Here is a 14,992-nt window from a genome sequence, read left to right as displayed (position 1 = left end):
CGTTTATTTCCATTCCCCAAGTTTGACAGCACGAGTGTAACGCCTGTAGACACTGGTTAATTTTAGCTGATCATCCCCGTTAACTATCTGTGTGTAAATTAAACAATCGTCTGCAAAAGTTTGAGCTTTACAGGAGGCTTTGCTATATCTGCAAAATCATTAATGTATATGAAAAATAGTAACGGCCCAAGAACTGGGCCCTGCTGCGGGACTCCTGAAAATACTTCTAGTGAACCAGACTTGACATCTTCTATTTTCACATATTGTTTCGTATCTTTCAGGTAAGCTTTGATCCAACACAGCACAGACTGACCAAGTCAGACAAGACGGAGTTTAATGATCAATCTATCGTGAGGCACCTTATCGAAATCTTTAGCAAAATCAACACATATGACATGAAATTGTTGTTGCATGTTCAAAGCAGTTGCAATGTCATGAGTCGTTTCATTAAGCTGTGTTGTAGTTGAAACACCGCTCCTGAAAGCGTGCTGATAAGAATAAAAATAAGTTTTGCTTTCTAAAAATGCAGTAATGTGCTTGGCTATGACGTGTTCTGTTTTGCAGCAAACGGATTTAAGTAAAACCAGTCGGTAATTGTTTGCAGAGAATCGATCACCACTTTTAAACACAGGACTATTGAAAGCTTTGCTCCAGTCACATGGTACCAAGTTAGCACAAAGGGATTTTTGGAAAATAATTTTCAAGTAGTGCGATAACCACTCTGCTTAACACTCCAAAAAAAAAAAAAGGGTGGGTATTTCATTGGTCCCACTTGCCTTTTTTGAATCAAGAGACAGAAGTTGTTCAAATAATCCTTCCTGGTTGATAATAATATCTCCAATCGATTCAGATACGCAGCATGCCATACCCACATCTCCCTGGTCGCTTTTGGGTCGCGTAAAAAATGACTGAAAAAAACAGTTCAGGCTGTCTGCAATGTCAGCCTTTTGGGTAAAAATTTAATTACCACATTTTAGTTCCATAATTTTGTCCCACCTATCAGCCATATAAAGCCAAAACTTTCTAGGTAAATGTTTAAGAAAAGTACTGAGCTTGTGAGTAAAAAAATAGTGCTTAGATTCTAATAGCGCATCCTTCAGTTCCCTTCGTGCACTTGCTATTTCCGTTGAGTGATACTTTCTTTTACGGTCTATTTAGTTTTTGCTTATGAACAATATCTCACATTATCTAGGGATTATGCTTCTTTATTTTCTTCACTCTGCTAGGAAGGAATTCGTGAAGGCAATGTTTGATTATACCATTGAAGCGCTGCCATAATTCTTATACAGTTTCCTGCTCGAATATATGCTGGAATTGGCTAAATGAATACCCTGGTGTGTCGAGAATGGAAGTGTCATCTGCATTTGCAAAATCCTTCACCTGTACAGTCTTATAAGATCTAGTTCACGACACTTAGTGGAATTGTAACAGAAACCATCAGCAAACACCATCATCAACATACATCTCACTATCATCTTTTTATATCTGTGCCTTTCTATAGAGTTGATCTATCTTATTCACTTGCTGTTTTCTGAGGCCAAAGGTACAACTGATTCTGATTGGTTTTTGCTAAATTATTTTACTGCTACACTTGCAGACGTCTACCAATCGAATGCACTTAGTGATGTTTGCAGAATGTACAACGGTTAAACACATTCAAATCGGTTTTGTAAAGAACAACAACAAAAAACACATCAATTTTGTGAGCAATCTGTAATGACCACTGTGCTGTGAAGCACAATGTGATGAGTAGCAATGTGAAGACAACTGTTACTTCATCATACTTCACCAATTCTTCAGCCTGTGTGTCGTAAAGCGAGTTTAGGCCAATACAAATAGCTGTTGAATATTACACTGCATTCTAGAAGGCCATGTTTTAAGCAACTTTCCTTACTTCGAAATGACTGAAATGTTGCCAATGGTTTGTTTAAGCCACCAATAAATCACCAGTCGCTAAATAGAAAACTTTGCCGTTAAACAGATGATAATCTCGCTTAATCTAGCAACAAAATCGCTAAAATGGCAACACTGATTCTTTTATTATTATGATTCTTTTAACTCATTATTTGACACCAAATCTGTTTAAAATATTTTTAAATGACATTCTTACACTGCATATTCTGCATTAGTTCTATCTAGTATAGCACATGTCTCCAGGCCCTTGCGTTAAAAGGCCCTGATGAGGCAGTAGTGCTACTGTCATTTTTTCTTAATGCTTATATTGTCTTTTCAAAGTACATGTTCGGTGTTCCTATTACACCTCACAACTTATTGTCATTATTTTACTATGTATATATTCTACGCAGCTTACACTGAATGTTTTTAGGACACTTTACAGCCACATCACATCTACCTCTTGTAGTTGATCACTCCATTGCCAACTAATTAACACTGGCCTGGCGCTCTTTTGCCATACTTGGCCCTTGTGCCACAAAACATTACATTCATCATTCATCATCCATGCAGATGCATAAGAATGCTAAATATATTCTGTGTAACTCAAACAATAGTCAAATAGCAAGGTAACTTTTGTTATAGTACACATGACCAAGTTTGTATATTGGAAGTTGTGGCAAAATAAAAAAGTGGGGGCAAGTGTAAAAATTTCAGCTGTGATAAAGCCACTGTTTTTGATACTTCTGTTATCATTATACTCTTCTCTCTAACATTTACGTTCACTGCACAGGTACGCCAGCCAGATCCCTGTTGTAAGGTTCTGGAGGACAGAAAAATTGGCGCTTGTGTAGCTTAGCTATAGATTTGACCAGTTGTACACCTGCCGACACAAAAGTTTTTGGAACATGGAAACTGCTCAGGTATTTTATGGTCTAAGTGTAAAGCCTGCAGTTAAGAAGTCCACTTCATAGGCTATGCACTCAAGTGCAGAACATAGCCATGAGCTGTGTACAGGGTGCACATTTAGCTAGCAAAGTAGTATTCAAGCTTTTTTAGCAGCTTTTGCATTCTGAAAAATTATGTGGGCAGGTGTACATGTGGCATGAGCAGGGCCAGAACAACATAGGGATTCTATTCCCATTCTATTCCATTTCATGTGTCATATTAGCCTCAGCAGTGTACCACCTATGTTATTAACTACCATAGTTGGTTACCCTGGAGCAGTGGTTGACCAGAATGGAGTATAATTGGGCAACAAGAATTATTGCATTATATTGGCTCACTGGTAGTCATGCAGTGTTGTTGACATTCAGAAGTTGAGTACCAGTGCATGGCCAGCAGAGTGAAAAACGGAGTGGCTGAATGAATCAGTGCTGTTGCCTATCTTTACTTGCTATACTTTGCCGAGGCATGATTTAAAAAATAAAAATCACCTCAACAATTAGTTGTCATATGTAATTGTAGTGGGTACTTTCAGTGTCAAGGATCCTGGAAGTAAATAAAAAAAAATCGATTCTGGGACATTACGTGCCAAACCACGATATGTTTATGATGCACACTCTCGATTAATTTTGACCACCTGGAGTTCTTAACGTGCACCCCAATGCACAATGCACAGGCGTTATTGCATTTTGCCCCCATCAAAATGCAACCGCCACTGCCGGGATTCAATCCAGCGCCCTCTGGCTCAGCAGTGCAACACCAAAGCCACTATGCCGCCATGGGGGGTGATCCTGAAAGTAAGGTCATACCTCTCAGTGCAGTTAATAGCCAGTGCTAATTGAATGAAAAAGACTTCAAATGCCAAGAAAGTCTAGTGGTAAGCTTTCTTTCTGTGACATTTAACTTCACTTGTTTGCTTGCTTTCAAATAACGTGCCTTATTTAATGTTTGGCCTTGCAGTACACTGCATCTGAGGAGGACTTCAAGTATACTGAAGCGATCAGTAAACATGGTGACAATACTGCAAAAAACGGGGCTGTAGGAGGCAAGAAATGCTTGGGTACTTCTCAAGACAGCTTGCAGGACATTGACAATTCAAATATGCAGAGTCTGGCAAGTGGTCATGACAAGGTATGTTCATTATGTCAAATGTACTACATTTGTTATAATGAGAGCTGCAGAAATTGAAATTTATTATCTATCAGGCCTTGTTACTATTTGCACTTAAGTATTGGGGCTTATCACAGATTATTACATACTGTTGCGGTGTGACACATCTACATGAGATGGCAAACAATTATTATGGGAGCCTTAGGTATGCTCAGAATCTAGGTGATTCATGGGTTGCTCACTGTAGCGCAGCAGTGCCCCCATCACAGATGATGCCTGTTGAGCAAGTCAGTCACAACTTGGATTACAACTGACTCCTGCGACTTATAGTATTTACAATATATTTGATTTGTGATGAGTTCTCTCATTGCAAATTACTCTCGACAAGCAAGTCAGTTATGTAGACGTGCAGTTAAGTTTGCGGCATACAATAAACATTTATTCCACACCCTTTATATTGGTGTCATGAAGTGGCGCACTGCTTTGACACTGTCACATTCTCTAAGGAATGTCAAGTGCCCACGTTTTGTACAATTCCAAAAAATTTCCATGTAAATATTGCTTGCAAGTAGAAAAAAAAAAACATTTTTCGACATGTTATTCTATGAATATAGGGCTTCAAACAAGGCTGTGTTCTTAGCCTAACAACTTGCGCTAGGGCATCATTTCAGCTTGAGTCCAGTAAATTTCTATTTAATATTTAATATCAAGCTTAGAAATAAACCTAAACTTAGGCTTTGCAGTCCATTTACATAATAAAATAATTTATGTTTGCAGGAACCATATTGACAGACTGAGCAATGCATCATCCAAAATATAAGGAAATCCAGCAGAGTGTCTACCAACCGGAAAAACCGGAAATTCTCAGGGATATTGAATAGTCTAAAAATAATAAGGGGAAAGCTCAGGGAATTTGTGCTTCTGTGAGGGAAAATTAGCTGTCATTTTATTGAAAGGGAACGAAAGTCGTGGTAATCCTGGCTCGAGTCACACCGAGGAATCGTAACAAATAGTCTTTGATGCCGTGTCGTCGGCTGGAGGAGTTACAGTCAAGGACCAACTTTCCAGATGCCCCATAATTCGCACAGCTTCGCGGCACCACCGTGTACTCCATAGACTCAATGTATAGGAACGTCTGAAAATTCGTACGCAAGAACCCATCGCCACAAGCCACCACTGCCGCCATTTTGATTACCTCGCCGCCTCGAACCGGCGCTCTCGCACGCAGATCCGCTGGCAGCCGTAGCCACTAACGCCGCAACACTAGGCCTAGCTGCTTTGACATTCGCGATTAAGCTTTTTGCCGTTCTGTGCCGTGTCATTTTATTAAAAGAATTCGCCGCTGTCAGCAATGGCACCGACTCCGCCTTTGTGGTCCTCATGATTGGCTTCGAAACTCGGAAAACACGGCGCGTTGAATGATTAGTTAATCAAAAGACTAGCGCAAATAACAGGGACACAGATGGAGGAAGTGACAGGACGAGCGCTAAACATCAACTGAGGTTTTACTGCAAGAGAAGGTACATATATACATTTCGGTGGTGCATGCGCACACAGGGTTAAAACAGTACAAACACAATCTAATCAAAATGTGGCAAGCTATTCTGCCAGTACATTTTTTCTTTTTTGGACAAGGCAAGTGATGTCGTACTGACACAGTTATCACCTTCCCTGTCAATGTGATATGCCTCACAAATCTTGCGCCCCAACCTTGTGCCTCCCCTACCAAGCACACACGTGTTATCAAATGCAAGCACGCACCCGCACTGCTTACAATGCTTGGCCAAATGGCCGCCCCCCGCTATTGAATCTACCATCGTTCTGTGCTCTCGTAGCCGTTCGTTTAGGCAGCGGCATGACTGCCCCACGTAGCATCTATCGCAGGAGAGAGGTATGCGGTATACGACCCCAACGATGCAGGGTACAAACTTGCATTCATGTTTTATGGCGCAGACCGGTTTTTTGTTTTCGTTTACGGCTTTGCATATGCGCACCAGCTTTTCGGGGGCAGTGAACATCACGTCCATGCCGCACTTCTCTCCAATTTTTCTCAGCCGGTGCGATAGCTGGTGCACGTACGATATAGCTGTACGCTTCAGCTTCTTGCAGCTTTTTTCGGCTGCCACGCCAGGGCGTCCACCTGCCCTGATTTCTTTCAGGAGGCATTCCACCACAGCCGTCACAATTTCTTTAGGAAAACCGGCGTTCTGCAACCGGAGCACTTGCATCTACAAACTAACCTCAATTTTATGGTGGCAAGGTTTTTCGAGAGCACCATGCAGGCAATTTTTTGCAGTGCCCCTCCCCTCTTAACCAATTTTGAGTGAGCCGAATTATATGCTAAAATTTCCTTTTTTGTGCGTGGCTGGTACGACCAGCAGATGTGCCCCGTTCCAAAGTACAAACACAGCTCGAGGAATTGGAGACACCCGTTCAACGGCACTTCATGCGTGAACGTTAGTTTGCCAGAAGAATTACCGAAAATCTCTAAAACACTTTTTACAACCTGTGGTTGTCGCTCTCGTTGTCAACATTCACAAACACAATAAAATCATCAACATATCTCAAAAACCTCACAACACGTTTTTCCTCTTTTATGCACGCTGCCACGCACTTGTCAAATTGGCCTAAAAATATTTCGCTATGTATTGGAGCTATGCAAGAGCCTATGCAAATACCATCTTTTTGCACGAACAACTTGTCGTTAAAACAAATGTAGTAGGTGGAAGAGAGGTAGCACTTAACTACTGCTACAAAGTCATTTACGGAAACCCCGCTACTATTTTGGAACTGGACAGCCCTCCAGCTTACAATCCGCTCTTTTACTGCGTCTAACAACTCTGTTTGGGGAATGGAATAGAAGAGCTCCTCAATATCAACTGAAAAAGCAAAATTGGCTCGTGAAACACCATCTTGCCCACCCAAAAATTCAATCACATCCTTTGAGTTGCTCACACGAAAAGGATCTTCTATGTCTAGTTGGCTAAGATGCTTTTGTATGTATTTTGATACCAGACCTTGCCAGGCTTCTTTCTCGGATACAATTGCTCTGAGGGGCATGCCTTCTTTGTGGGTTTTTGTAGAAAAAAATATGTTCAGCCCCGGCATATTCGCAGCTTTTACAGACTTGTGTAGTCCTGTCAAATCGATCTGTTCACACAGTTTTATTGCCTCTGTTTTTACTTTCCTGCCAGATCTTTCCAAGGGAACAAAATTCTTTTCAATAGCCTGCTTAGCCTTTTCATGATACATCGTTTTGGGCAACACAACGAAACCACCCTCCTTATCAGCGGTCAGTAAGGAGAGATTGTCCTTTCTGAGGTAATGAATTGTTTTGCTCACCGCTAGTGTTGCCCCAAGTGAACACGGCTTTCTACTTGACAGGCAGTCGACACCTTCGGAAATACATCTAGCTTTCTCTTCCACCTCTGCACATTGCTCAACTTTCCCAACCATAGTAAGGAGTCCGAGCGGTGTCTCGTTAACCTCATTACAAAATTTAGGCCCGCAGCTCAAAACCCTTTGAAATTTATCTGGGAGACCACATTCCGCTAAACACAACACTTTTTTCTTCTTATGAACATCTTGGGAATCCTCTTTTGCTTTTTTCCCGGCACACAAAGATGGCAGGCCAAAAGAGCACAGAAACTCGGTAACATTAGCTGCCTCCCTAGCCCAAGTCCTCATCAAGGTGTCGCAGGTTACCTGGCAGCTTGTCCTGGTCGCGGCATGCACACGTAGGCATGAATGAAAATACCAGATGTGTCTCCAGAGTTCAGCACGGAAGGTCTTGGCCAATTTGACAAGCACGTGGCAGCGTGCATGAAAGAGGAAAAACGTGTTGTGAGGTGTTTTAGATATGTCGATGATTTTATTGTGTTTGTGAATGTTGACAACGAGAGCGTTAAACCACAGGTTGTAAAAAGTGTTTTAGAGATTTTCGGTAATTCTTCTGGCAAACTAACGTTCACGCATGAAGCGCCATTGAACGGGTGTCTCCAATTCCTCGAGCTGTGTTTGTACTTTGGAACGGGGCACATCTGCTGGTCGTACCAGCCACGCACAAAAAAGGAAATTTTAGCATATAATTCGGCTCACTCAAAATTGGTTAAGAGGGGAGGGGCACTGCAAAAAATTGCCTGCATGGTGCTCTCGAAAAACCTTGCCACCATAAAATTGAGGTTAGTTTGTAGATGCAAGTGCTCCGGTTGCAGAACGCCGGTTTTCCTAAAGATATTGTGACGGCTGTGGTGGAATGCCTCCTGAAAGAAATCAGGGCAGGTGGACGCCCTGGCGTGGCAGCCGAAAAAAGCTGCAAGAAGCTGAAGCGTACAGCTATATCGTACGTGCACCAGCTATCGCACCGGCTGAGAAAAATTGGAGAGAAGTGTGGCATGGACGTGATGTTCACTGTCCCCGAAAAGCTGGTGCACATGTGCAAAGCCATAAACGAAAAGAAAAAACCGGTCTGCGCCATAAAACACGAATGGAAATTTGTACCTCGCATCGTTGGGGTCGTATACCGCATACCTCTCTCCTGCGGTAGATGCTACGTGGGGCAGTCATGCCACTGCCTAAACGAACGGCTACGAGAGCACAAAACGCTGGTAGATTCAATTGCGGGGGGCGGCCATTTGGCCAAGCATTGTAAGCAGTGCGGGTGCGTGCCTGCGTTTGATAACACGTGTGTGCTTGGTAGGGGAGGCACAAGGTTGGGGCGCGAGATTTGTGAGCCATATCACATTGACATTGAAGGTGATAACTGTGTCAGTGCTACATCACTTGCCTTGTCCAAAAAAGAAAAAGATGTACTTGCAGAATAGTTTGCCACATTTCGATTAGATTGTGCTTGTACTGTTTTAACCCTGTGTGCCTGTTATTTGTGCTAGTCTTTTGATTAATGATGTCACACCAACTAGCCCAGCTTTCTTCCTTGATCGCGTTGAATGAGCCGGGTCCCGAAAGTCAGCTTCGCCTCAATGCAGAAATTTTACGCGGTGAAGCATAAGCGGGGGAAGGGGTAATTGTCACGGCACACAGTATTATTCCTTAATTATACTTGCGTGCACCCGCGATCTCCTGTCACAGTATGAGCACACATAAGTCTACTGGCAGCCCTTCGCAGCTGTTTCGGTTGTGCCTGTGGCGACTTGAGCTCTTAAGAGGGAGCTTTAGCTCGGGTGCTCCTATCTAAATATATGTAAAAGGAGATTTCGTTTTTCACAGCAACCACTGCACCAAATTTGACGAGGTTTGTTGCATTTAAAAGGAAACCTTAAAATTTAGTGACTATTGGTTTCGTATTTTTTATTTAGGTCGTTAATTTTTTATTAAAAATGGACAAAAATTGAAAATTTTCAGAATACGAAACTATCACGTTTACAGCTCTGTAACTCGACAATGAAACACGATATCACAATTTCGTGAATTGCATCTAATACTACATCTAAAGCGGACAAAATTGATATGTCACACATCAATAAAAAAATTTAGTAATATGGAAATACAGCTTTTGCAGAACCCTTCTACACAACGTAACAAATTCACGTAAGATGTAAAATTACATATAGAATTTGTCCGCTTTGATTGGTCTAATGGATGCCGTTTACAGAACCGCGATATCTGTTCTTGATGCAGAGGTATTTATTTGTAAATTTCGTGCGTCTATTTTTTTCGAGCTTTCCAATTTTTGAAAATCTTTTTTACAAAATTCAGGCCCTAAATCGAAACTCCGCTTCCAACAGTCATTAGAACTTAACTTTCTCTCTCAAATGCAAGAAATTTCATTAAGATTGGTCCAGGGGTTATCTCAGAAAAGTGTTTTTGTGTTTTACATGTGTTTGAGTAGGCCGTGGTGGAGCTGCGCCCGAGCTAAAGCTTCCTCTTAAAGGCAGTGAAAGACATGCATGCATTCTTTCGAACTTCTCGATTTCTTGGACGTCTTCGCGGCCCTTACGCAGTCCAAAAAATGGGACCTTGATTGTACAACTGACCAAGAGGATGCTTCAAATGGTCTGTGGGGCGAATGCACGGCACAAGGAGGACGAGAACAGGAAGGACGTGCACATTGAGGAATGAATGGGAAAGGAAGCGTGCTGCCACTTCTTTGAAGGAGCTTGAGTTGAAAAAACAAAGTGTTGGCTGAAGCCGAGATGCAGGTGTCCCTCTATACAAATAAGTATAGGCTGTTTAAAGCAGTGAAACGCAACACTGAGACATTGTGCACAGGTTGAGAGTATGTCAGGGCACATTGTTCTCTTGATAACAGCGCAAAGGGTAAGGACAAAATGAAGAAACATGACAAAACAGGCACCATGTTGTCATGTTTTTTCTTTTTCTCCGGGTCTCTTTGTGCTGTTACCAAGAGTACGATAAATCCCTAACCAACTCGCCCAACCTGCTATATTGCATCAGCATGTGTCAGGACAGTTGAGGTTGACTTACCAGATGAGAGAGAATCTCACTTATGACAAAGTTTGGCCTTATGCCAATGAGCTTGCTATTAGTTGTTAGAAATAGCTCATGTTTGAAAGTATTGATTTCTGTATGCATATCTATTTTATTCACATTTGAGATTGTTAGGCTCGATTTGCAATGGGTTTTACCATTTTTATTCTAAGATATGTCATTCGTGGTGCATTTTATTAACCCCTCCCTTCTGTTTTCTTTTTCAATAAAGTAAACACTACTCCTTAAAATTCAAACTGGATTATGTCATGTTTTGATTTTTCATATGCTTACTAGAAAGTGAAAGCATTGGGCGACATGGTGTCAGCCTGTCTTGACATAAAACAAAGTTCTGTTTCACTCAGGGAATATTGCAAGGGCACCCAGGGATTTTAGAAATGTCAACTTGGTAGACACCCTGTCTCGGGAATAGTTTATCCAAGTTAGGAGAAAACTGACTTTGCAGTTTGCCAGCACAACATCCTGCTGGAATGAAAATGCAGCTTCTATGGCTCACCAGGAAGTTTATTTGCACCGTTTGGAATCTTAAAGTGGTTCTGCTATGCCTTTTACCAACACAGCTGTTTCTTGGCTCCACCCCATTATCCCTCTCCTTTCTTTTTTGGAAAAATGCTCAGTCAGGCCCAGCACAGCACATGCAATATAGCTGCAAAACTCACCTAGCCATCTGCAAACACATTTTGCCATTTGTCACTCCCAGTGGTGCCATAGCAGCCATTGTGATCCAATTGAGATGGTGGAAGGTCACAAGAGACTGAAGTTTAAAGGCAAGCGGAGGTTTTGCAGAGTCCCCTTAAATAATACACTGCCATGGTGTTGCAAACTCTGAAAACCATATTTTTAAAATCTTTTGCTTGGAAGTAATAAGTGACATCTCCTCCTAATATAATTGTTCTTGTTCTGTGACCATTGTGCCAACTCTATGGTGGAAAGACTGTTAAAGATTAGGCTTGTCCTTTTCGAACTTGGTAGACTATGACTACAACTTAAGAATGAAGTCATACTCTGCCTGTTTTTTTTAACCTCGCAAGGAAGAATCCCATCCTGATCATTTGCTTCCCTGTTTTTGCCCATATGTCTTTCAGCAGCATTCTGACCTTGACTGCATAGACTTCTAAATGTACTTTAAGAAACATTGCCGTTTTTACTATTTTCAGGTTGTATCTTGGGTACTTGCTATAGGACGCTTCTGCTTAGAAAATATTAAAGAGTTTCTCTTCAGTGGGATGCCTGCTCATGTAACTCGCAGCGTCGTTCAAGTTTTGGGAGGATGTTATGTGGAGCGACATCTTTCACGACACCAACCCAGCCAAAAGAGACGGAGGACAAGTATGCTGACTTTTTCTTATCTCCAATATCCTGACATTTAGCTGCTGCTAGTTTGAAGACTCTTTTCCTACATTTATTGGTTTCATTTAGTTGGAGAAACTGTCTAATTAAATAAAATCACTAGCTAAGGCATAGTATTAACCCTTTAAGTGCTGTGCCAAAGTATACTCGTCTGACTGCTGGTGCACACCGCTGGCTGCACCTGAGATAATTTACGAATGTGAAACATCTGTAGACTGGTTGTGTGGAGAAGTTGGTTAAACTGAAATTTTATGATAGGTTTTTTTTTTGTTCAACAGATGGTGTTACAAAGCTTATTGACTGTCAGTCTTTCTTGCCTCTATCATTTTATGACATGGTGGACCAGTACAAAAAGCCAGCATGTTTTTAACAATTGAGAAATTCAAGAACTTCTTATGAACTCTGATTTAAAGGACCTTGGTGTTGATTACAAGGTGTCTTTAATGGACAGTGACGACAATTAGAAGACCACATTGGCATGTTGCCCAAGAAACACTTATCCTATTTAAATAGTTCATTAGCATGCCTTATTTCTTTTTTAATTTTCAGAATAAAAAAGCACAAAATGCTTAGCAACATGTTGCCAATAAATAGCATTTGAATTTAAAGCCTGCTAATATGATGCTTGGACAGAAATTGAATTCGTTGCACTTTGGAAAAGCACTCGGCACCCAAAGTGTTAACGCCTATTTTTCTAGTGGGCTGGGAAAGACTGTTTTCTCAACCCTACCTTTGCATGACATATCTGTTAAATAATATATGATCCAATGAATTTGTAGACCGGTAGTCTTGAAGAAGATAGTGCTGCTGCTGCTATACTTCTCCATATGTGACACACAGTCAGCAGTGTGCAATTTCTAAATTGTCACTGGAGTGACTGTCATGGCCTGTATTGCATTACAAACAGCTTGTCCTCTGAGGGCGACTTCATTGTTTGCATGTTAATGTCTCATTGCAAAGTCATGCGGCAACATGTATGTGTCAGTTACTGCCCACCATGGTGATCATATTTTATTTTGCTTGTCTGCATATACATCTTTTGTTTTACGACATGGATGGAAGCATTTTGTCAGCATTCAAAGGCTGCATTTTTGGAATCACCTGCCTTTTGCACCTTTTGGCAGATTTAGAATGATGGCGTCTGCAACTGACAGCACGCACATGAGTTGCTTGTGCAAAGGAAAGTGGCTTCTCGACTCTGACAGTGAGAGTGAAAGTGTTGCACTAGACTTTTGTTCTCTAAGTGAAGAGGATGATGATAGCCTTCTCATCGCTTCTTCTACTGAAAGTGATGATTCGGAAAGTGAAGGTGACATTGACTTGGCCCGGCAATGGTGCTGCGTTTTCACACTTAAAACATGAAGCAAATTGGTTGAAAAAGCTTTAAAAGGGTTATCAATGGAGTGAAGTTTGAAAATAAGCCATAAAATAAGAAAAATGAAGTAACCTTTGGTCTGAATGAATAACTTTACATTTTGCTCTTGCCTAGAGACGGGGAATGGAAATACCAAGTCAGTCAATGCTTTAATACTGAAGAGGTGGCTGAAAGCTACATTTGCATCTCTGATAATGATGGAGACCTTGGCGGTAGCCTTGGCTTTGCCAGATATAGTTTACTGTGAATGCATGCAACATCAAGATAGTACTTCAGAACCTCGAGCTAGGATGTCCAGAAAGCCTCTTGAACAATCAACTAAAGCAAGCAAATTATGAACACAGACAATGGCATTTGACAGCTTCAAAGTTGATAAGAGAGGTGAAAGCTCAAACCATTTGCTACTGAGCCTAGCTGTGTTGAAGGCATGGGGAAATAATAATTTAAGAGGCGTAACTCAGCTCTTACCAGCGTCCTCATAGTGCCACCATGGCCACTGGATAAAAAAAAAGAAAGATGCGGCCTGTCACGTCAGGCGGGCTGCAATAGGAATGAATGTCTTAGCCTTAGTTGTATTCTTAATCGCTTGGCCGTGCCAAATGGTGCTAGCGGTGGGGGGACGGGATGCATCAGTTTCCATAGGTGACGACGTTCGAAGCGTGTTCCTTATGCATTTTCTATGCTGATCCCAGACAACAGTCCCCCGACTGGTGGCGCCGCAGCAGCTGACAGCGTTTTTGATGCATGTGGCAGGCAGCACATTTTTTTCTTATCAGCTGCCGTGGTGTCATGCAGGAGCGTGACGGCGGATGCCGTGACAACGCCACCTACCGAACAGCAACCAAACTGTGCTACGGCGGACACCTGACGTATGGTCATGTGACGGTTTGTCAGAGTGATGCAGCGGATCCGTGTGATGCAGGAAGCGCAGGTCCCACTCTTGTTGTGTGCTCTTACACGGCTGCTTGATGCCAGAGCGCTGCCCTTGCATTAGGTAGCTATAGCTCGAGTACGCTACCCTGTAACAGTACTCGTAATGAGTACTGTCCACCTTTGCTCGTTTGGCGCTGCTTTCACCAGTAATTTTAGGGATCTTGGGGCCCGCTTGGTTTCTTTGCTGGGCACAAGACAGGTGACACTTTTGGAATAAGGGAAAATACTGCCCTAGGGAGCAACAAGGACTTTTTCAGCTGGTTAAGAATGACTGCGCCTTCAAGCTCAGCGTAGTATTTACGCGTGCTGACCATTTTGCTGGGAAATGCTTTTCGCAGATGTAGTCGCTTGTTGTCAGTTTTCTATTCTCTTCCAATAACGAGATGCAGACGTTGAGGGTCATTTGGAGATTTGAAAACTTGGAACGTTTTCTGCGCAGGACTTATATCCATTGTTAAACTTGGAGACGAAGCATGGGCGCCCCATCGTCGATTATTAGAGAATGCTTACATAGTGAACACTTACATGCAGAGGAACAGTGGAGGAACTACAGAACTTAGGTGATGATTGTGACTGCTCGAAGCGAGTAGCAGACTCCGTTAGCTCTGATGTCTGCCCAAATGTGCTGCAGGAATATTAAATAGTGCTTCCCTGCACATAGCTAGGTATCGCATAGTCTGATCGGCATTTTTTATGGTGCATGTTAATAAACTAGAACACATTCTTGTCTTTTGTTATGTCTAAAAATTTGAAAAAGCACCAAGCGCAGTTTTCTATACGCACCTGGCGACGAATGCAGATCGTCTGCTTTTTCAAGTATGCTAGTTTCTTGCTCTCATTGGTGCATAAAAAGCATGTGATCCTAAATATATATCTTGGAACAAACATTGGTACTAAAATTGTCGACAGGTTTTTTAT

General features: G+C 41.9%; 1 protein-coding gene across 3 annotated transcripts in view; it reads left to right on the top strand.

The window, feature by feature from the left end:
• Positions 1-14,992, top strand: part of LOC135903130 (nucleolar protein 9) — a 70,404-nt gene that overhangs the window by 15,704 nt on the left and 39,708 nt on the right. For all 3 annotated transcript variants that reach the window (XM_065433516.1, XM_065433517.1, XM_065433518.1), the window contains exons 3-4: positions 3,799-3,969; positions 11,574-11,745. In XM_065433516.1, the coding sequence (XP_065289588.1) occupies positions 3,799-3,969; positions 11,574-11,745 (343 nt within the window). The remainder of the gene's footprint in view (positions 1-3,798; positions 3,970-11,573; positions 11,746-14,992) is intronic.

The sequence above is a fragment of the Dermacentor albipictus genome, chromosome 1 (assembly GCF_038994185.2).
Source record: "Dermacentor albipictus isolate Rhodes 1998 colony chromosome 1, USDA_Dalb.pri_finalv2, whole genome shotgun sequence".
NCBI lineage: Eukaryota > Metazoa > Arthropoda > Arachnida > Ixodida > Ixodidae > Dermacentor > Dermacentor albipictus.
Note: the sequence above shows the minus strand (reverse complement) of the source record. Positions and strands in the feature narration are given on the sequence as shown.